Raw genomic sequence first — 21,301 nt, 5'->3', positions numbered from 1 at the left:
TTCTTTGTACCAGAAAAAATAGGAGCAGAGAAGCACCTACTGAAACTAAAATAGCTTCTAGCTTCAGGTAGCTTAATTTATATATTTTCACTTAAACCATAAATTAGAGCGTTTCAGCACCACTGGGAAACATTTTATTATAGGTGACCATAGATATTATTTTAAAGGCACTTTAACCTGAGATCAAACATAGTCTTTTTCTAAAGGGTTTCCCTTTGTTCTCTTGTTCCCCATGGCTTTCTCTGATGTGGTTATACTGAAAGCTAGAATAGATTTTTTTAAGTTTAAAAGAAAGTTAGCTTATAAAAATAAATCTAGAAAGGCCAAGTACCACAAAGGTGTTTTTTTTTTTCTTTTCCCTTCAGTGCTGGGGTTGAAGCCCAAGGCCTTGCCCATGCTAAGCAAGTGGTCTCCAGCATAGTTTTCCGGTAGATATGTGTATGTGATTGAAGATCTAAAATCCATAGTTAAATACAGGAAGTTTTTCTCTCAAGTCTCTACCATTTGAGCCACACCTCTACTTCCTAAGAACTTTTCTCTTCTCTTCTTTTTTTGGTCATTTGTGGGGCTTGAACTCTGGGCCTGCGCATTGTTCCTGAGCTCTTTTGCTCAAATCTAGAGCTCTACCACTTGATCCACAATGCCACTTCAAGTTTTCTCATGGTTAACTGGAGATAAGAGTATCACGGACTTTCCTGCCCAGGCTGGCTCTGAACAGTGATCTTCAGATCTCAGCCTCCTGAGTAGGTAGGATTACAGGTGTGAGCCACAGTGCCTGGCTTAGGCCTGAGAGATTCTTATCGCCAATTAACCACCAAAAAAGCTGGAAGTAGAGTTGTGGCTCAAGTGGTAATGTGACAGCCTTGAGCAAAAAAGTTAAAGACCGGGGCTGGGGATATAGCCTAGTGGCAAGAGTGCCTGCCTCATATACATGAGGCCCTGGGTTCGATTCCCCAGCACCACATATACAGAAAATGGCCAGAGGGGGCGCTGTGGCTCAAGTGGCAGAGTGCTAGCCTTGGGCAAAAAGAAGCCAGGGACAGTGCTCAGGCCCAGAGTCCAAGCCCCAGGACTGGCCAAAAAAAAAAAAAAGTTAAAGACCAGTGCCCAGGCCCTGAGTTGAAGCCCCAGTACCACCAGCACATATGTAAAAACATTAACTATCACAGTATCATAGTAGTTCTGCCCCAGAAAGGAGTAGAAATGCTTTTGAGGAGAAACACATTTACCTACAGAGCTCTTGGTGGCTCTGGAACTGGAGCAATACAGCAATACAAAAGATCCAGCTCTATGTATTCTAACAGTACTGGCTTGGGAAGATTCCTATGCATGAATCAAAAGGATGAGTACTGGTGACTGGCAGAGAGAGAGTTTAATCAAATGCAGCTGTATCAGGAAGAACAATAACAGTAGAAAAAGCAACAATAAAAGGATTGCATATTTGTTTTTTGTTTTTGTTTTTTTTGGCCAATCCTGGGCCTTGGACTCAGGGCCTGAGCACTGTCCCTGGCTTCCTTTTGCTCAAGGCTAGCACTCTGCCACTTGAGCCACAGAGTCACTTCTGGCCGTTTTCTGTATATGTGGTGCTGGGGAATCGAACCCAGGGCCTCATGTATACGAGGCAAGCTCTCTTGCCACTAGGCCATATCCCCAGCCCCAGCATATTTGTTATTTCACTTGATGATGACATTATATGCTATGGACTTTCTTTGCAACAATATATGTGCATACCTCTGTAACTTAAAGTTCTCACTGCTCAATAATGGCTTGTTCCAATTAGTACACCTCCCCACTAGTTTCTATGTGTCACTTAAAGGCAGATGCCAAGTGATATTAATTTATGTGTGCTCAGGATTCCATCAAAGGATTGGCACAGGGAAGTGCTAAGAAAATGTTTTACAGGGTGGAAAGTAAATAAATGAACATATATAATGACATCATCACATGTAAAAAAAGGGCGCGTCAGAGGGAAAACCAATTATACAAACCAGACAAATTGAAACTCAGCTCAGTTGATTGGATTCAAACATGTCCCTTAAAACAATATCCTTATCTGTAAAACTTGTATCTCTCCAGCAGACTTCCTGAGAAAAACAATGTGAACTATGAGCATAACGCATTATAGCCACTCAAAAAAAAAAAAAAAAAAAAGGTAGTTAAAAAATGGACAAGGGTGGCTCATGTCTGAAGTCTATTCAGGAGGCTAAGATCAGAGGATCATTCATAGCCAGCCCGGGCAGGAATATCCCAGAGACTTTTATCTTCAATTAACTAGCAAAAAAGCTGGTAGTGGACAGCGCCTAGGCCTTGAGTTTACACACACACACGATTAAGTAAATATATAAATAACAACAAATAAAAGGTAGCTATTCTCAATCATCATGAAATAGTTGAATTTCAGGAAAGTTCACGTGGGGCTAATCAGTTGTGAGGTCGAGGTGACAGGTCACATCCACATCCAGTTATGGGCGCCCTAAAGAATTGCGGGAGGAACTCAAATCAAGTAGGGGGAGTTACAGTAACAAATACGTCTGGTAGGTGAGATTGTGTGCGGAGCACTGGGTAACATGGAGATGGTGACTATGCCATGAAGGCTATCACTGAACGACGGTGGAATAGGATTTCTACTTATTGAGTCTCGAAGGCGGCCGGAACCAACGTGCTGCCGGAGCGGAGCGACACGCGGTCGGGTTTTATGGGCGGACCTGAGCAAGGCCGGTCCGTCACCGTGTTCAGACCCAGGGGTCGCGGCTGCTGGGGCGGATCTTCTGTTCGTGTAGAGGCCGCGACAGCAAAGAATGAGCCGAGCTCTGGGAAAGGTAACGTGGGTTCCACGCACGCAGGACGCGGCGTAGGCACGGGGAGAGGAGAGCCGGCGGCGGGCGGGGAGGGGGGGGGCCGCAGGCAGACTTCCGGGCCCGAGACACCGCGGAGAACAGGCCTTTTCCGGCCGGCCGCGCGGCGTTGGCGGTCGAGCCGGCTGCGGAACCACCTCCGCCCGCGCCGTCTCGCGCCACGCCCCTTCCGCTTTCCCTCCCCTGCTACCGGGCGCCTGGGAAGGGGCGAGCCGCACCCTGGGCGTCACGTCACCACCATGGCAACCCCGGAATTCGACTGACCTTGGATCGGTCATTGCATTTGTTCTTGCCTTTAATGAGCCAACATATATTATATTATATTTTATATATATAATTTTTATTTATTTATTTATTTTACCTGCTGAAAAGGCTTTGATGTCCTGAACTAGACGAACTACTCTGTCTTTTTTTTTTTTTTGGTGGTGGTGATGGGCCTGATGGTCTTGGGTTCTATCAGTTAGCCCATGCTCTCAGCCCATATAGCTCGAAGTCCTTAAATGCATACCTTGGCTTCACTCCTTCCCTTAATATAATTTTAGTTGAGCTCTTTCAGTTATATTAGGCTGCTGAGCAACTGACTTTTTATTCCGATAAATATTATTTTATATGATCAGATGCACATAGGATTGCACTTTTTGTGTACCTCTCCGAAGAAGCTCCTCCTTTGGTCTCGTTGTGTGTGTGAATGTCTAGAGTCCTGCATAATTTACCACTGTTCCAGTGTATGTTAGATCTGGTTTCCACGCATGAGAGAAAACATGCGCCATTTGTCTCTCAGAAGCAATTGACATTTTAACAATTCGTATTAAAATGGTATTTTATACATTAGTTGCAGTAGTTGTAGAGATCCTATCTGTAATACCTAAGTCTGGTTGGCCATTGTTGCTCTGGGATCTATCTGTGTATCTTGGGGGCTTCCCTTGAATCTCTCTCTCTCTCTAGATTTATGTTTTTCTAAGGGTCCAGACCTCACTTTATGAAACTATTCTTTAACTTCAGCAGATTTGTAAGAATTTGTCCAGATCTGATGCAAGGATAATACAAAAATCAGATGTCCAAATTCTATTGTTATAGATGGTCACACTGGTGATTACTCTCTTGTTCTGTTTGTCTTGGTTTTGAAGAATGCTGAAAGGGAAGAATTTTTAAAAGATACACACATCTATCTGTCTGTCTGTGTATCTTCCTCCCATTACTGGTGATTCAACTTGAGGCCTGTAGTTGCCAAGCAGATGCTGTACTGCTTGAGCCATACCACTGGCCATTTTTGCTTTGGTTATTATTAGGTAAGATCTGCCTTTTTGCCCTAACCAGCCTAGACCATGATCCTCCTATTTATGCTTCCTACCACAGCTGGATGACAGAAGCACATTATCATATCTAGCTTTTTTTCTCTTTGGGAGGGGGCGTCTCATAAACTTTTTGCCCCAGAGTGGCCTGGAACTTCAATTCTTCTGATCTCTGCCTACTGAGTAGCTAGGATTATAGGTGTGAGCCACCAAACCCAGCTAGCTTGATTTTTTTAAAAAATGGCCTTTTGTTGTTGCTGTTCATTTTATTTTATTTTTGCCAGGGACAGTCTAGACCTTTTTGTTCATGCTTCCCACAGAGCTGGGGCTTGAACTCAGGGCCTGAGCACTGTCCCTGAGCTTCTTTTGCTCAAGGCTAGCACTCTACCACTTTAAGCCACAGTGCTACTTCCAGCCTTTTCTGTTTATGTGGCTGAGGTATCAAACCCAGGGCAACATGTATGCTAAGAAAGCACTCTATCACTAAGCCCCAGCCCCAGCCCTGTGCCCAGCTTTTTATTGGTTGAGATGGGGGTATCACTTTTTTTGCCTGGGCTGGCCTTGAACCCAAATTCTCTCTCTCTTTTTTTTTTTTTTTTTTGCCAGTCCTGGGCCTTGGACTCAGGGCCTGAGCACTGTCCCTGGCTTCTTCCCGCTCAAGGCTAGCACTCTGCCACTTGAGCCACAGCGCCGCTTCTGGCCGTTTTCTGTATATGTGGTGCTGGGGAATCGAACCTAGGGCCTCGTGTATCCGAGGCAGGCACTCTTGCCACTAGGCTATATCCCCAGCCCCCAAATTCTCTTAATCTCTGCCTCTTGAGTACCTGGTATTGAGTTGTGACCCAGCTCCAGCACTACTATTTCCAATGACTCCATTCTCCAGAAGATCCCAAGGAAATATGAAACCCAAGCTAGCTAGCATCTAACAGTTCAAGGACCCTGCTCAGTCTGATTGATCTCTTTCAGCCATTTTGCCCATTGTACCCTTCTGCTTCATTGTTTTTCAAATGCTGAATTCCTCATCTTTGTATCTTCTGATACCCTCTTGCTTGGACTGCTCTCTGTTGGAATGCTGGAATGCTCCATCTTCAAGGCCCAGCTCAGGTCTCATGATTTTCATAACACCTACCTGACCACCCTAGCTCAAGTGCCCATTTATTTTATGAACCCCTAGCAGCATTTATCTTTTGTTACCTAATCATGTGCAGTATTGTGATCATCCTTGTTTCAGCCCATCTTGAAATGTTAGTTAATATATTGCATTTATAAGGAAAACCATGAGATTTGTGTCAGTACTGAGTTCTGTCTTGTGTCAGCTATATGTTGTTGGACAGGTTATTGAACCTCTATGCTTCACTTTCCTGTTAATGAAATGAGATGTGAGACCTACCACTTAGCGTCGTTTCTTTTTTTCCCCTTCTTAGGTCTAAGACAGACACTTGAACTTGGTACCTGCTGCTTTCACTCATTGACTAGTATTCTACCAACTGAGCAACCAACTCCTTTTTTTCTTTTTTTATAGTTATTGTTAAGATTATAGAGGAAAAATATAAGTAAGAGTGAGTACTTTGTAAAATGTAAAGGATGGAGGATGGAGCAAATAAGAATAATGACATTCTAGCTGGGCACTGGTGGCTCATGCCTGTAATCCTACCTACTTAGAAAACTGATATCTAAGGATTGCAGTTCAAAGCCATTTAGAAAACTGGAAGTGGCTCAAAGTGGTTGAGTGCTAGCCTTGAGCAAAGGAGTTCAGGGATAGCGCCCAGGCCTGGAGTTGAAGCTACACGACCACTACCACCACAAACAATGAGTGATGACATTCTATAATTTAATGAATTGATATTATTTGCTTTCATGATTCTTTTTTTTTTTTTGGTGCTGGTACTGGTTGTGAACTAAGGACCTGAAGCCCACTTGGCTTTTTCACCTCTGGAACACTAACACTTCAGTCATACTGGCAGTTTAGCTTTGGTGTTGGTTAATTGGAGATAGTGTCCTGGACTTTTCTGCCTGAGCTGGCTTTAGGTCTCAGTCCTCCAGGTCTCAGCATCATGAGTAGTCAGCATTGCAGACATGAGTCCCTGGCGTCCAGCTTATATTGTTTCTTTAGATCTTCACAGTGTTATGAAATAATCACAGCCGATACAACAGTAGAGGAAACTCAAGTCTGAGTGATTATAAAAATTATGTGCCTATGGACTCATGTAAGGACAAGTTGATAGTCATCATAAAAATATTCAGAAGTTTACAGCCAAAGAGAAAACTAGAAATAAAATCAATTTTTGGAAAGAAGACCTGGAAGCAATAATTATTGCCTCCAAGGGATTGGTATAAAAAAGAAAAAGAGGGGCTGGGAATGTGGCTTAGCAGTAGAGTGCTCGCCTAGCATGCACAAAGCCCTGGGTTTGATTCCTCAGTACCACATAAACAGAAAAAGCTGGAAGTGGTGCTGTGGCTCAAGAGGTAGACTGCTAGCCTTGAGCAAAAAGAAACCAGGGACAGTTCTGAGGCCCTGATTCCAAACCCCAGGTCCAAAAAAAAAAAAGAATCAAACATTTTGTGTCATACCAAAGTTGTGAACTAGGGCTAAGCAGTAGTGGCTCACACTAGTTATCCTAGCTACTCAGGAGACTGAGATCTGAAGATGGTGGTTTGAAGCTAGCCTAGGCAAACAAGTATTATGAATCTCCTATCTCCAAGTAACCACCAGAAAGCTGGAAGTGGAGCTATGACTTAAGTGGTAGAGCGCTAGACTTGAGCAAAAAGCCCAGGGACAACACCTAGACCCTGAGTTCAAGCCTTAGAATGGGTACACACAAAGAAGAAAAAGCTGTGAACTAGGTTTAAACTATGGAATTTATAGGGAGATTGGTTTGGGTATTCTATGTGTGAGTCAGATAATTAGAGGTGTCTGCAAATGTTTCAGTTCTGGGTCAGGGAGATATTTAAACAGCAGATGGATCCTGATGGACAGAGCTGCTAGCAGTGGCCTTGTGTGTGAGATAATGGTGGGTACTGACTGAGGTTGGTGAGAACTTAATCTTCTGAGTTTCTTTTTATTTTATTTTCTTGCATTCAATACTTTTTTTTTTTTTGAGATGAAGTTCAGGCTGACCCCCAGCTCCTGGAATCAAGTGGATCCTTTTGCCTCAGCCTCCTCAGTAGCTTAGCTCAATTAGAAGCCTCTGTTGGATGAACTTAACAGAAGAGACTGATCCTTTCAAGGATGTCTAAGAGAAAAGAAACCTCCATTTGAAGACTTAGAATGTAGATCAAGGCACAGTTCAGCCCAGGGGAAAATAAGAGTTTTTGTGCAATAGCAAAACTATACAACAGCAGTTTATACCACAGAAAATATTCCTATTTGTGAGATCAGCTACAATATGACCACTAATCAACTCTTTGCATTAGACCATTGGGTATATTAATTCACTTTTCTTTTATTTTGACAATACTGGGGTGCATGCTAGGGAAGTGCTTTACCACTGAGTCATGCCTCCAGCCCTTAATTTGCCTTTTTGAGCTTTGGTTTCCTGTAAAGGAGAATAGAAATACCTACTTCACAGAATATCGTGAGGAGAAGATATTTAGCATATGACAGGTCCTCAACGAATGATAGAATTAGTATTATTAATATTATTGTGTGTGCTGGTACTGAGGTTGAACTCATGTCCTGGATGCTTTCCTTTAGCTTTTTTACTCAAGGCTGGCACTCTACTACTTGAGCCATAGCTCTATTTATGGCTCTCTCTCTCTCTCTCTCTCTCTCTCTCTCTCTCCTGATTAATTGCAGATAGAGTCTCATAGACTTGCCTGCCCATGCTGCTGATCTTCAAATCTTAGCCTCCTGAGTAGCTAGGATTACAGTCTAAGCCACTAGTGCCCAGCTAAATGGTAGGATTATTGAAGCTATTATTAATAGCATGTAAATTTTACTAGTATAAGTTGATAGTGCCATTTTCAGAGGTACTGTGGCACAGTGAAAGCATACTTGGCACCTTTTACCAACTCTAACTTTGGGCAATTTATGTAAATCTCCACTTTTTCTTCTACAAAATAGAACCAATTATCTTTATGCCTATATGAAAGGTTGTTATACAGTCCTGGAGGGATTGAACCTGAGGCCTCATGCTTGCTAGGTAAAGCACTCTACCACTTGAGCTAGCTCTTTTATTTTTCATTTTGTTTTGAGATAAGGTCTGATTTACTTTTCCCAGGATAGCTTTGAACTTGTGATCCTCCTATATCCATTCCATTGATTGATTGATTGCCAGTTCTTGAATTCAGGGCCTGCGCACTGTCCCTGAAATTCTTTTGCTGAAGGCTAGCATTCTACCACTTAAGCCACAGCACCATGTCTGGCTTTTTCTGTTTATGGGTACTGAGGAATCGAACCCAGGGCTTCATGAATGCTAGGCAAGCACTCTACCACTAAGCCACATTCCCAGCCCCTGTATCCACTTCTTGAGTAGCTGAGATTACAGGTGTGCACCACCATGTCTGGCTAAGATTAAGTAGTACGTAAGTGCTTACTTAACTCAAAAAATATATTCAGCAAGGTGCTGGTGTCTCACATCTGTAATCCTAGCTACTCAAGAGGGTGAGATCTGAGGTTTGCAGTTCAAAGCCAGCCTGGGCAGAAAAGTCCCCATGAGACCCTTATCTCAAATTAACCACTCAGAAACCAGAAGTGGCAGTGTGGCGCAGAGTGGCAGAGCACTAGCCTTGAGCAAAAAAGCTCAGGGATAGAGTCCAGGCCCTAAGTTCGAGCCTCATGACTGACCCCCTCCCCCCCCCCCCAAATATACAATAATATTGATATGCAAACATACCATTAATATTCATAAACAACTCTCATTTGCTTGCAGAAGGCCCCTGAATTACTGAATTCATGATCTACCCCACGCAGCTCTGGTGTTTGAAGGTTTTGCCCGGTGACTTTGGTTTTTTTGGATCCGTACATTCCCTTCTGGGTTCCTGGCTCTAGAGCTCACAGGACAAGTATTTTTGTGATGACTGCAGCAGCTGTGTCCTCATTCATTCATTCAGTGGTATCACTGCACTCCTCTTCCACTTGCAGAGCCCAAGCTGCTGCTCTTCATCTGCTGACTGGGGGAAGGGGCTATTTGTGGATTCAGTCTCAAAATAGATTACTTTTGTCCTGATAAATAATGCCAAGCATTGCAGGGGAGAGGAAGCACATTTCCCAGAGCTAAAAGGAAGAGTTCACACCACAATTTGAATGTCTTCCAGAAAGTTGTCAAGTGTTTAAGCCTGGCTTTTAGATAATTAAATCCTTAGCTATTGTAGAGACTCAGAATCTGAACAATTAAAATGAGGAGAAAGCAGTCCCATCTAGATTTCTCTTCCCACTCAATGCATTTTCTGTATGAAGTGACCTATTTAAAAATATATTCTCTTCACTCTTAATTTCTATTCTGTTTGGCATGGATAGTAGATATTGGGCCTGATGGGAACTGAGTCATCTGCTCTAACTTTGAAGCATTTTGCCAGTGATGTGTGGAGCCAGCCTGAGCTTTCCAGAGGCTCTTAGTTCTCTATTCTGTCTTTTATGTTGGTAATAGGGGTAAGCATGCTGCACACATACTTTACAAAGTTTTTTTGTTTCATCTTATTTTTGTTTTTGTTTTCTTTTTTGGTACTGGTATGGAGGCTTGAACTCAGGGTCTCACATTCTCACTTGGCTTTTTCCACTTGAGACTGGTGCTCTACCACTTGAGTCACTCCACAGTCAGCTTTTTGCTAGTTAATTGGCGGTAAGAGTCTCTTGGACTTTTCTACCCAGGCTGTCTTTGTATTTTAATCTTCAGATCTCAGCCTCCTGAGAAGTTACGATTATAGGCATGAGCCATCAGCACCTAGCCACAAAGTTTGTTGTTGTTGTTGTTTTAAAATATGTGATTCAGTTGTGCTTTACAAAATTATCTATACACTTTAGCCTTCTTTTTGTTTATTCAAATGCTTCCTAATCTTCATGGCTTTATATTATTTGAGAAACTTTTCCTACATTTGATCTTTTGTCCCTTGATTTCCTGCATACCACCTCTTTATGTGAGGCATAGTATAGTGAAGAAATTTTGGAGTTTGGAGCAGAGAAAGCCATAGTTGTATGCTAAGTTTGAGAGTAGCTATGTGACTCTCTATTGTAACATGGAGATGATGATACTGTGCAAGGAATATTACTAGTACTTATATATATGATTCAACAAAATAGATATGAGTGATTAGTAAATGTCAGAATTGATTATCATTCAGTCATTAATTTATTTCTTCTTCTTCTTCTCCTCCTCCTTCTTCTTCTTCTTCTTCTTTTTGCAAGTCGTGGAGCTTGGACTCAGGGCCTGAGCACTGTCCCTGGCTTCTTTTTGCTCAAGGCTAGCACTCTACCTCTTGAGCCACAGTGCCACTTCCAGCTTTTTCTGTTTATGTGGTGCTGAGGAATCGAACCCAGGGCTTCTTCATACGTGTTAGGCAAGCACTCTATTGCTAAGCCACATTCCCAGCCCTCATTAATTTCTTTCTAATCATTTATTTATTTACAAAGCAAAGCTTGATTGAATGTGTACAATCCTTTGGAGTAGGATTTCTTAATTTAGCTAGGGGTCCTTTAGTGATGTTGAGTTTCTGTGACCTGACATAGTGTATTCTTGGTGTAACTATGTCTATAACCATTTGCCTAGGAAGAGGGCTCATTGCTCTGAGCAGATCCTTAACAATGTAATGCTGCAAAAGCTGAGAACTTTGAGTCATCTCCACTTGGATCTCCTAGCGGGTATGCTAAATCATATAATGTCTGTGGTATTGCTTAGCTCTTTAATATAAGTGTATCATTTCATCACCTCCAAAAGAAACCTCAGACTCTAGGAAGGTCAGCTGTTTATATCCTCCTGCACTAGGCAACTGCTTATCTACTACCTTTCCCTTATAGTTTTGCCTACTCGGAATATTTCACAGAAATGGAATTGTTTATTTGTTTTGTTTTTGTTGCCAGTCCTGGAGTGTGGACTCTGGGCCTGAGCACTGTCCCTGGCTTCTTTTTGCTCAAGGCTAGCACTCTACCTCTTGAGCCATAGCGCCACTTACGGCTTTTTTCTTTGTATGTGGTGCTGAGGAATTGAACTCAGGGCTTCATGTATACAAGGTGAGCACTTTTACCACTAGGCCATATTCCCAGCCCCAGAAATGGAATTATATAGTGTTTGGTCCTTTGTGATTTGCTTCTTTCACCTAGTATAATGTTTTCAAAATCCATTCATATCATTACATTTTGTTTTTATATTCCCTTTAAGATTCACATAGTAGATGACATAAAAAAGGTTTTAGGCTTTTGTGTGTATGTGCTGGTATTGGGGTTTAACTCAAGGCTTGTGCTTTACCACTTGAACCACAGCTCAACTTCCAGCTTTTTGGTGTTGAATTGAGATGAGTTTCATGGTTTTTTTCCTCCCCAGGCTGGCTTCAAACTGTAATTCTCAGATCTCAGCCTCCTGAGTACCTAGGATTAGCTAGGTGTTGTGAGCTATTGGTGCTTTTTCAAAATAAACTTTGGGACTAGAGGTATGGCCTAAGTGGTATAGCACTAGCTGAGTGAAAAAAGCTAGGCAAGTGCTTGAGGCCCTGGGTTCCAGATCCAGTACAGCACAAAAACAAAATCAAAAGTTCTGTCTAGGGGTTGGGAATATGGCTTAGTTGTAAAGTGCTCGCCTCATATACATGAAGCCCTGGTTCGATTCCTCAGCACCACATTAAAAAAAAAAAAAAAGCCAAAAGAGGTGCTGTGGCTCAAGTTGGTAGAGTGCAAAAAGAAACCAGGGACAGTGCTCAGGCCCTGAGTTCAAGCCCCGGGACTGGGAAAAAAAAACGGTTCTGTCAAGGTAAACTTTTATTTTAGATTTACGAAATGTTGCAAAGATAGCACAAAGTGTTTATATAATATATGCCAGTATCTCTTCTCATTAACCTTTATGTTATATGATTACTTTTCATGATTAATGAAACAATATTGACACATTGCTTTTAACTAAAGTTCATGCTTTATTTGGGTTTCTTTAGATTTAATCTTCTTTTTCTTTAATTTTGTTCCATTTTCTTTTCTTTCTCACTTTAACTCAGTATTTAAAAGGGCTTTGAAGTCCACTGTCATTTTGTCATGATGAGACTATTTTCTACAATTAGAAATCAGCGATGAGTTCAAGAGACATAAATTGCTATACTGAAATTACTTCTATATTATGTTCTCTGCAAGTACTTTGTAGTCACTGGAACATCAAGCAGAACAAAACCTACTTTCTACAGTGCTCATACTGACAGACATAGCAGATGCGCCCAGTTACAGGTTACACACTAACTGTCCAGAGCACCCTGGCTAAATTCCAGGGTGTTTTTTTTTCCCTTAGTTTTTTTTTTTTTTTTTTTTGCCAGTCCTGGGGCTTGGACTCAGGGCCTGAGCACTGTCCCTGGCTTCTTTTTGCTCAAGGCTAACACTCTGCCACTTGAGCCACAGCGCCACTTCTGGCCATATTCTGTATATGTGGTGCTGGGGAATTGAACCCAGGGTCTCATGTATACGAGGCAAGCACTCTTGCCACTAGGCCATATCCCCAGCCCCTTTTCCTTAGGTTTCATTTAATGTCCCTTTGCTGTTCCAGGATCCCACCCAGGATGCTACAATATGTTAAGTCTTCATGTTTCCTCAGGCTCTTCTTCACTGTGATACTTTCTCAGATTTTCCACAGAAATGGAGGGGCAAAGAGTGAACAAATGCAGCAGTGATACTCACTAGACACTATGTTGAAAATGAACTGTACAACTTGTGGGTGGGGATGGGAGAGAAAAACTGGGAGAGAGTGAGGGGAAGGATGACATTGTCCAAAAAGAAATGTGCTCATTACCTGACTTATGAAACTAACTCATCTGTAAATCACCTTTATAATAACAATAAAAAAGAAAAAAATGGGAGCAGAGGCTGCCACTGAAGTTTGCCTCCTCTCATTATTAATATGTACTATTATATTGTATAGTATTATATGTTCTTGGACCTGCCTTGCTAGATATGAGCCTTTGGGTACTTTACTAGGGTACTGGAGGTTGAACTCACCGTGACCCAGCCCTGCTTTTTGTTTTGTATACTGTGGGTTATCAGCCTCTTTGAAAAGAGGTGTTTGGAAGTCTGTGAAAGTTAATATTGTCCTAATGTGACTGTTTTGTTGTAGGTGCTGGGCCTAGGGAACAATACTGTTTCTAAACAAGTCTTTTCCATCTTAAGGTAAGGATATTAGTAACAAATGTAGCTAATTGTAACACTCATAATTCCTACAATGTTTTTTTTTCTTTATGTGCACTGGTATGTCTATTAAGCATATCAAACTTTAATTCCCTACCATCTTGCTCCTCCCTCATTCTCAGTAAAAGGCAGTTTCACCTATCTAGTTACTCAGGCCCAAAATCCTTGGCGTTATTCTTGACACTGTTGTTTCTCTCATTCTACATTGTTCTTTCTTTCTTTTTTTTCTTTTTTTTTTTGGCCAGTCCTGGGCCTTGGACTCAGGGCCTGAGCACTGTCCCTGGCTTCTTTTTGCTCAAGGCTAGCACTCTGGCACTTGAGCCACAGCGCCACTACTGGCCATTTTCTGTATATGTGGTGCTGGGGAATCGAACCCAGGTCCTCATGTATACAAGGCAAGCACTCTTGCCACTAGGCCATATCCCCAGCCCTCTACATTGTTCTTTAACAAAACCTGTTGTTTTCACTTTTGAAATATATATAAAAGCAAGCATTTTCTCCTTAGCCCAGTATTGGGGGTCTTGGATTCAGGTTCTTGTGCTCTTGTTTGGCCTTTTTGCCCACATTTGGTGTCCTACCACTTGAGCCACATCTCCATCCTGCCTTTTTTTTTTTTTTTGGCCAGTCCTGGGGCTTGGACTCAGGGCCTGAGCACTGTTCCTGGCTTCTTTTTGCTCAAGGCTAGCACTCTGCCACTTGAGTCACAGTGCCACTTCTGGCCATTTTCTGTATATGTGGTGCTGGGGAATCGAACCCAGGGCCTCATGTATATGAGGCAGGCACTCTTGCCACTAGGCTATATCCCCAGCCCCATCCAGTCCTGCCTTTTAATGGATTTCAAACCCTGATCCACAAATCTTAGTCCCCTGAGTAGCTAAAATTACAAGTGTGAACTACCAGTACTTGGCTGCTTTCTCTTTCTGCGTGTGCGCGCGCGCGGGGGATTAAACTCCGGGCCTCATGAATGCAAGGTAAGCACTCTACTATATTACATACACTCCAGTCCATACTTCTTCATTTTAAAAACTTGGTTCACTGGGTGCTGATGGCTCATGCTTGTAATCCTAGCTACTCAGGAGGCTGAAATCTGAAATCTGAGGATCATGGTTCAAAACCAGCCTGGGCAGGAAAGTCTGTGAGACTCTTATCTCCAATTAACTACCAGAAAACTGGAAGTGGTGCTGTGGCTCAAGTGGTAGAGTGCTAGCCTTAGCAGAGGAACTCAGGGACAGTGCCCACTCCCAGAGTTCAAGCCCCATGACTGACAAAAACAAACAAAAAAACCCAACTTTGTTCAGATAGTTTCACCACCTGGTAGAAGTGAGATACTTTTTTGTGTCCTACTGAATCTTGTATATGTTTCTGTTCTGGACCAAGAGTACTGTTTTATTATTTACATATATAATTCTCAAGTAGACCATGAACAGAGACATCTTACTTATATTTGCATCTCAAAAAGAACCTATATATAGTAGGCTGTTAATGATGTTTATAAAAAGAGAGAATAAGGAGATATCCAGCATTGATATATCCTTAGTGAGGAACATATATGTTTTGGTAGTTTTGCAAGTAAATGTAGATATTTAATTGCATCCGACATACTTTCCTTTTTCTTTCTTTTTTTTTTTTCAGCTTCAGACTCTCAGGAGAGAATCCCATTTATTCAGCAGGTAAGTCGATATTTTCTGATATGGTCTGACTTTTTAATTTTATTTATTTTTTTGGTTGGTTGTGGGGCTTGAATTCATGGCCTGGGCATTGTCCCTATACTCTTTTGCTCAAGGCTAGTGCTCCACCAGTTTGAGCCACATTGCCACTTCTGGTTTTCTGGTGGTTATTTGGAAATAAGAGTCTCATGGACTTTTCTGCCCAGGCCAGCTTTGAATGACAATCCTCAAATCTCAGCCTCCTGATTAGCTAGGATTACAGGCGTGAGCCACCGGTGCCCAGTTGGTCTAACTTAATTGACTCTCTAGTACTCTATAATAATTTTGTTTAGAACTAGGAAACTGAAAGGGAATACCAAAATCGAGAGACACAGGGTAAAAAGACAAACAACTACAAAAGCAATACTTGCAAAACTGTTTGCTGTAAATGAACTGAACAACTCATGGGGGGAGAGGGAAAGGGGGAGGGGAGAGGGGGGAATGAGGAAGGAGGTAACAAACAGTATTCAATGCCTAACATATAAAAGTGTATCCTCTCTGTACATCAGTTTGACAATAAAAATTAAAAAAAATTTGTCTAGAATGATACATAATGTGTTTGGGAAGAGTAGCAGAGACCTAGTTGTACTTCTCATATAAGGAGACCCTTGGACAAGAACATGAAATAGTGGGTAAGAGCAAGAGTCCCATAGAAAGCACTAGAGAAAGTTTGGATTATGTCTTTACCATATATTTATTCTGTCTGTCTATCTATCTTCCTATCTACCTACCTACCTACCTACCTACCTATCAATCACAATAGCAGGATCTAGCCCAGGCTAGCATGGACAGACTCCTGAGTGCTGGGATTATGGGTCTGTACCACTATGCCTGGGACTTATTCTCTTATCTTTGACTACCTCTCTGTTGTCCATTTTAATTGGAACCTTGAGGGTGAATGATTCTACCTGACATGAAAAGATAGAGGAAAGACCCATGAATCAAATGTTGAGGAACTTGAACATTGAGTAGTTGAGCAGAGCATGATAGAGATGACCAATGAGACTGAGAAAGAGAGGCCAAAGTGGAGAAAACATGGCAGACAAGGAGAAAGATCTGTCATATCACAGTTTGAACCATGTATTGTTGAGAGATCAGGAGAGATTAAGGGCTTAACAGTGTCCTTGGCATTTTATCAACATAGAGATCATTGGTCATCTAAGAAGAGTGGTCTATGGAGGTGGGAGGGGTTGGTATGGGGTTTGGAAATTAACCATGAATTGATAAGTGAATGAGCCCTCTTTAATAACTTTTATTTATTTTTTTGATGCTGGGAATTAAGCCCAGAGCTTTGTGCATACTAAGGATGTGCCTTACCAAAAGCTGAAGAAGGGGCTGGGAATATGGCCTAGTGGTAAAGTGCTCGCCTCGTATACATGAAGCCCTGGGTTCTATTCCTCAGCACCACATATATGGAAAAAGCCAGAAGTGGTGCTGTGGCTCAAGTGGTAGAGTGCTAGCCTTGAGCAGAAAGAAGCTCAGGCCCTTAGTTTAAGTTCCACGACTGGCATAAAAACAAAAACAAAAACAAAAGCTGAGGAATACACCCAGTCCCTCTTACATATCTTTCAGGAATAGTTAATTGCATATGAAGATATTATGCATGTAAATGTATATTATGTCCTTATCATACTTATGTGTATGTATGTCCAGTGTCTTAATAGTGGGCATTTAGGTTATTTTTAGTGTTTTGCTGTTTCAAAAAATGCTGCAGCAGCCATTTTTAAGTATCTTTGTAAACTTTTTCCCAAACATTTATAAGATAAATTCCTGGAATTGAAATTGCTGAGTCAATAGATTATGACTTGAAATTTTTGGTGAGTAGTTCCAGATTGTCCTTCAGAAAAATAATGTTTGTATTTTTTGGTCCAAACTAGGTTTTATAAAATATTCTTTTTTTTTTTTTTGGCCAGTCCTGGGCCTTGGACTCAGGGCCTGAGAACTGTCCCTGGCTTCTTCCCGCTCAAGGCTAGCACTCTGCCACTTGAACCACAGCGCCGCTTCTGGCCGTTTTCTGTATATGTTGTGCTGGGGAATCGAACCTAGGGCCTCGTGTATATGAGGCAGGCACTCTTGCCACTAGGCTATATCCCCAGCCCAAAATATTCTTTTTTTTCTGATGAAAATATTAGGTTTCATTGTTTTAATTTGCATTTTTAAGACATTTTATCATTTTTTCCCATGGTTTCTTGACCCTTTGTATTTCTTTCCTTATGATTTATTTGCCCACTTATATTTTTTGCTCATTTTCTAGTGGATTGTGTACTTTTTCCAGTTTTTTTTTTTATATTCATCATAAGAAAATATTCTTTGTCAGTGACAAAACCATCAAATTTGATAATTAAGATTTTCCTAAAGTTTAATGACTTAAAAACAAATATCTTTTTCATTTTTTGACTTGTTAAACTTTTAAAAAATTTTGTTTAAATTGTTATTATAAAGGTGATGTACTGGGCTGGGGATATGGCCTAGTGGCAAGAGTGCTTGCCTCGTATACATGAGGCCCTAGGTTCAATTCCCCAGCACCACATATGCAGAAAATGGCCAGAAATGGCACTGTGGCTCAAGTGACAGAGTGCTAGCCTTGAGCAAAAAGAAGCCAGGGACAGTGCTCAGGCTCTGAGTCCAAGCCCCAGGACTGGCAAAAAAAAAAGGTGATGTACTGAGGGGTTACAGTTATATAAGTAGGTAAAGAGTACATTTCTTTTTGGACAATATCACTCCTTCTCTAGCACGCCCCCAGTTTTTCCCTCTCAAGCCCACCCACGAATTATATTGTTCACTTTTGACATAGTGTCTACTGAGTACCATTACTGCATAAACAGACTTTTAATATGTTAAGGAAATTAGGAATTTTCTGTTTCATATGCTTTGTATTGTTCCTACTCTGCTCTTTCTGACATGTTGAGTATGTCCTGAACTACACCCCTGAACTACATCTCCTGCCCTGGCATTTTTCATAGGTTCTTAGAGATATCTTAAAGTCAGAAATTTCAAAATTGAATTAGAAGGATGCTCAGAATAAAAGAGTAGGGAGCAGTACCCTATTTTTATTTCACCCATCCATTTGTGGTAAGCACCCTGGGCACCATCCCAGCTGTCTCTATCCAAGGATGGACCCAATTGCGTTATCTTTTTCATTTCTTATATTTATTTTTCTCCATCTTTTTTTAAATAATGCAAACATAATAGTTGGAAACAAACATATAAAAAGAGGTCTAAAGAGGTTAAGTAAAGGTTGCTTACAGGTTAATCACAGCATGAGCAAAATGGTAGAGTAAGAGTAACATTGTATATTCAAGTTCAAGAAATTCAAAGATTTAGGAGAATGTAAAGAAATTTTGAACAAAAAAAATGTAGGCAGCTGCCAGGGACAAGTTTTCCAGGGACGAATTATTGCAGATTGTCTTGGTAAAATAGATCATTTTTGTTTTGTTTGTATTAAAATATACATTATTGAGCATATACTGTTTGCAAGGCGCTGGCATTGTCTCTGTCCTTGAGGGCTTAGATTCTATTGAATGGAGAGTATATCCTGTAATTAGATTCTTGGCTGGTGCTATCCTAGTGTTATCCTTTTTCCCTACATGCATAGCTCTGCTAAAAATGCTTGTTCCAATTTCAAAGGAGAAATAATTAAAACAAAGTTGTTTACCCCATCCCCGATTGACAGGTTTAGTTCCCAGTTTCATAAACAAGGGTACTGAAGGACAGTTGTCTCTGGCATATATAAAGGAAAGAGGAGTGCTGTGGGAGAAATCAGTATATGCTTACATTTTTATCACTGTAATTGAATGATTTTCAAAGCGTCCTTTTGAAACATGAGGGTTTGCGTCTTTGGCAGTGAAGGGTAACCTTTTCTCAGGAAGCAATACAGTTAGCTGTAATGACAAGAGACCCACTTTAATGATATAAAGTTGGGGGAAAGACTCTAGTTGAAGGGGCTGGGGATATGGCCTAGTGGCAAGAGTGCTTGCCTCGTATACATGAAGCCATGGGTTCAATTCCCCAGCACCCACATATGCAGAAAATGTCCAGAAGTGGCGCTGTGGCTCAAGTGGTAGAGTGCTAGCCTTGAGCAAAAAAAAAAAAAAAAAAAAGAAAAGAATCTAGTTGAACTTACTAGAAATCAGAGATCTCCAAACTTAAACATTTTACAATTAAAACAGCTGTCTAATTAAGCAGTTTAACCACTAGCAATTTGAACCAAACCTTTCATTTAAGGGGGAAAATGGTTAATTTAACAGTAATTTAACCAAGCTTTTTAATTAACCAGCTGCTCTAATTATAGGAATTGCCTCAAACTACATTAGAAAGTGTCTCCTTGCCAAGGAATTCCCATAGATGAGAGATCGAGGCGAGCATGTGTGTGTGTTGGTCTTGTGTATGCAGGTCCTGAGACCTGGGTGCTATCCCTGAGCTTTTGTGCTCAAGGCTAGCACTCCACCACTTGAGCCACAACTTCACTTCTAGCTAGGATTATAGGTATGAACCACTAATGCAAGCCTTCCTTTTGCTTTTTTTTTTTTTTTTGGACCAGTCCTGGGCCTTGGACTCAGGGCCTGAGCACTGTCCCTGGCTTCTTCCCGCTCAAGGCTAGCACTCTGCCACTTGAGCCACAGCGCCGCTTCTGGCCGTTTTCTGTATATGTGGTGCTGGGGAATCGAACCTAGGGCCTCGTGTATTCGAGGCAGGCACTCTTGCCACTAGGCTATATCCCCAGCCCCCTTCCTTTTGCTTTTTGAAGTCACTGGTGGATGCTTGAATCTGCCTGGTGCTGGTGGCTTATACCTGCAATCCTAGCTATTCAGGCTGAGCTCTGAAGAACACAGTTCGAAGACAGCCTGGGCAGGAAAGTCCATGAGACTCTTATGTCTAATTAACTACTCAGAAAAAGCGAGAAGTGGTGCTGTGGCTCCAGTGGTAGAGTGCTAGCCTTGAGGCTCAGGGTCAGAGCCCAGGCCCTGAGTTCAAGCCCCACAACCAGCAAAACAAAAAACAAAACAAAACAAAACCCAGTACCACCCTGCCCTCTGAAACATAGGGCTGGTCCTGGGGCTTGAACTCAGGCCATGGGCATCATCCCAGAGCATTTATACTCAAGGCTAGCACTCTACCACTTGAACCACAACTCTACTTCCAGGGTTTTTTTTTTGCGTTTTTTTGGTAGTTAATTGGAGATTAAGAGTCTCATAGACTTTCCTGCCCAGGCTGGCTTAGAATCTTCACTTCAGTTCTCAGTCTCCTAAGTAGCTAGGATTATAGGCATGAGACACTGGCACTTGGCTCTTAAAGTAAACTTGATCTCTTATGTTTAAAGTAGCAGAAGAATTTAACTGAGCTGATGAAATTTTACTTGAGCAGGCTGTGGAAGCTGTGTACAATTTCACTGTCATGAAGGTTCAGTCCTAGCAGAGGACAGTCCAGCACAGTACAGAGATGAAAACTGAAGGACTTATACAGAATGACCTGTATTAATTAGCTCTGTGGCTGAGTAGCAATATTTCAAGGGTCTAGAAGAGTAGGAGAATGAAATGAAGTAGTTAGAACTTGGTAATATATTCAAGGTCTTTACCTAAAAATTCCAACTTTGATTTGGGCACTGGTGGTTCACATTTATAATCTTGGCTGTAATCAGGAGACTGGGATCCAGGGGATCTTGGTTTGAAGCCAGCCTGGATAGAAAAGTCTGTGAGACTCCATCTTCAATTAAACCAGCAAAAAGCTGGGTTGGAGGAGTGGCTTAATCAGACCAGCGCCAGCCAAGCAAGCAAGCTGAGCAAGCACATGCTATGAGTTCAAACCCCAATACAAGCAACCTCCCCTCCCCAACACAACCACAAAAACATATGAGACATATGCTTGTCTTGTTCATTACCATTCAAAATGAACAGGAGCCAGGAGGAAAGGGAGCAGAACTGAGAGCTAGGACTTCTTCAGAAAGCGGAGAGAGAGGAGTTGGGAATGTGGCTTAGTGGTAGAGTGCTTGCCTTGCATGCATGAAGTCCTGGGTTTGATTCCTCAGCACCACATAAACAGAAAAAGCCAGAAGTGGTGCTGTCGCTCAAGAGGTAGAGTGCTAGCCTTGAGCAAAAAGAAGCCAGGGACAGTGCTCAGGCCCTGAGTCCAAGGCCCAGGACT

General features: G+C 41.8%; 1 protein-coding gene across 1 annotated transcript in view; it reads left to right on the top strand.

Annotated features, from left to right (window-relative positions):
• Positions 1 to 2,689: 2,689 nt before the first annotated feature.
• Positions 2,690 to 21,301, top strand: part of Mrpl48 (mitochondrial ribosomal protein L48) — a 45,522-nt gene continuing 26,910 nt past the window's right edge. Inside the window, exons 1-3 of the mRNA XM_048359509.1 lie at positions 2,690 to 2,819; positions 13,384 to 13,436; positions 15,087 to 15,124. Coding sequence (XP_048215466.1) covers positions 2,799 to 2,819; positions 13,384 to 13,436; positions 15,087 to 15,124 — 112 coding nt within the window. The 5' untranslated portion in view covers positions 2,690 to 2,798. The remainder of the gene's footprint in view (positions 2,820 to 13,383; positions 13,437 to 15,086; positions 15,125 to 21,301) is intronic.

The sequence above is a fragment of the Perognathus longimembris genome, chromosome 13 (genome assembly GCF_023159225.1).
Source record: "Perognathus longimembris pacificus isolate PPM17 chromosome 13, ASM2315922v1, whole genome shotgun sequence".
In the NCBI taxonomy this organism is placed as follows: domain Eukaryota; kingdom Metazoa; phylum Chordata; class Mammalia; order Rodentia; family Heteromyidae; genus Perognathus; species Perognathus longimembris.
This window is presented reverse-complemented; position numbering and strand designations above follow the sequence as displayed.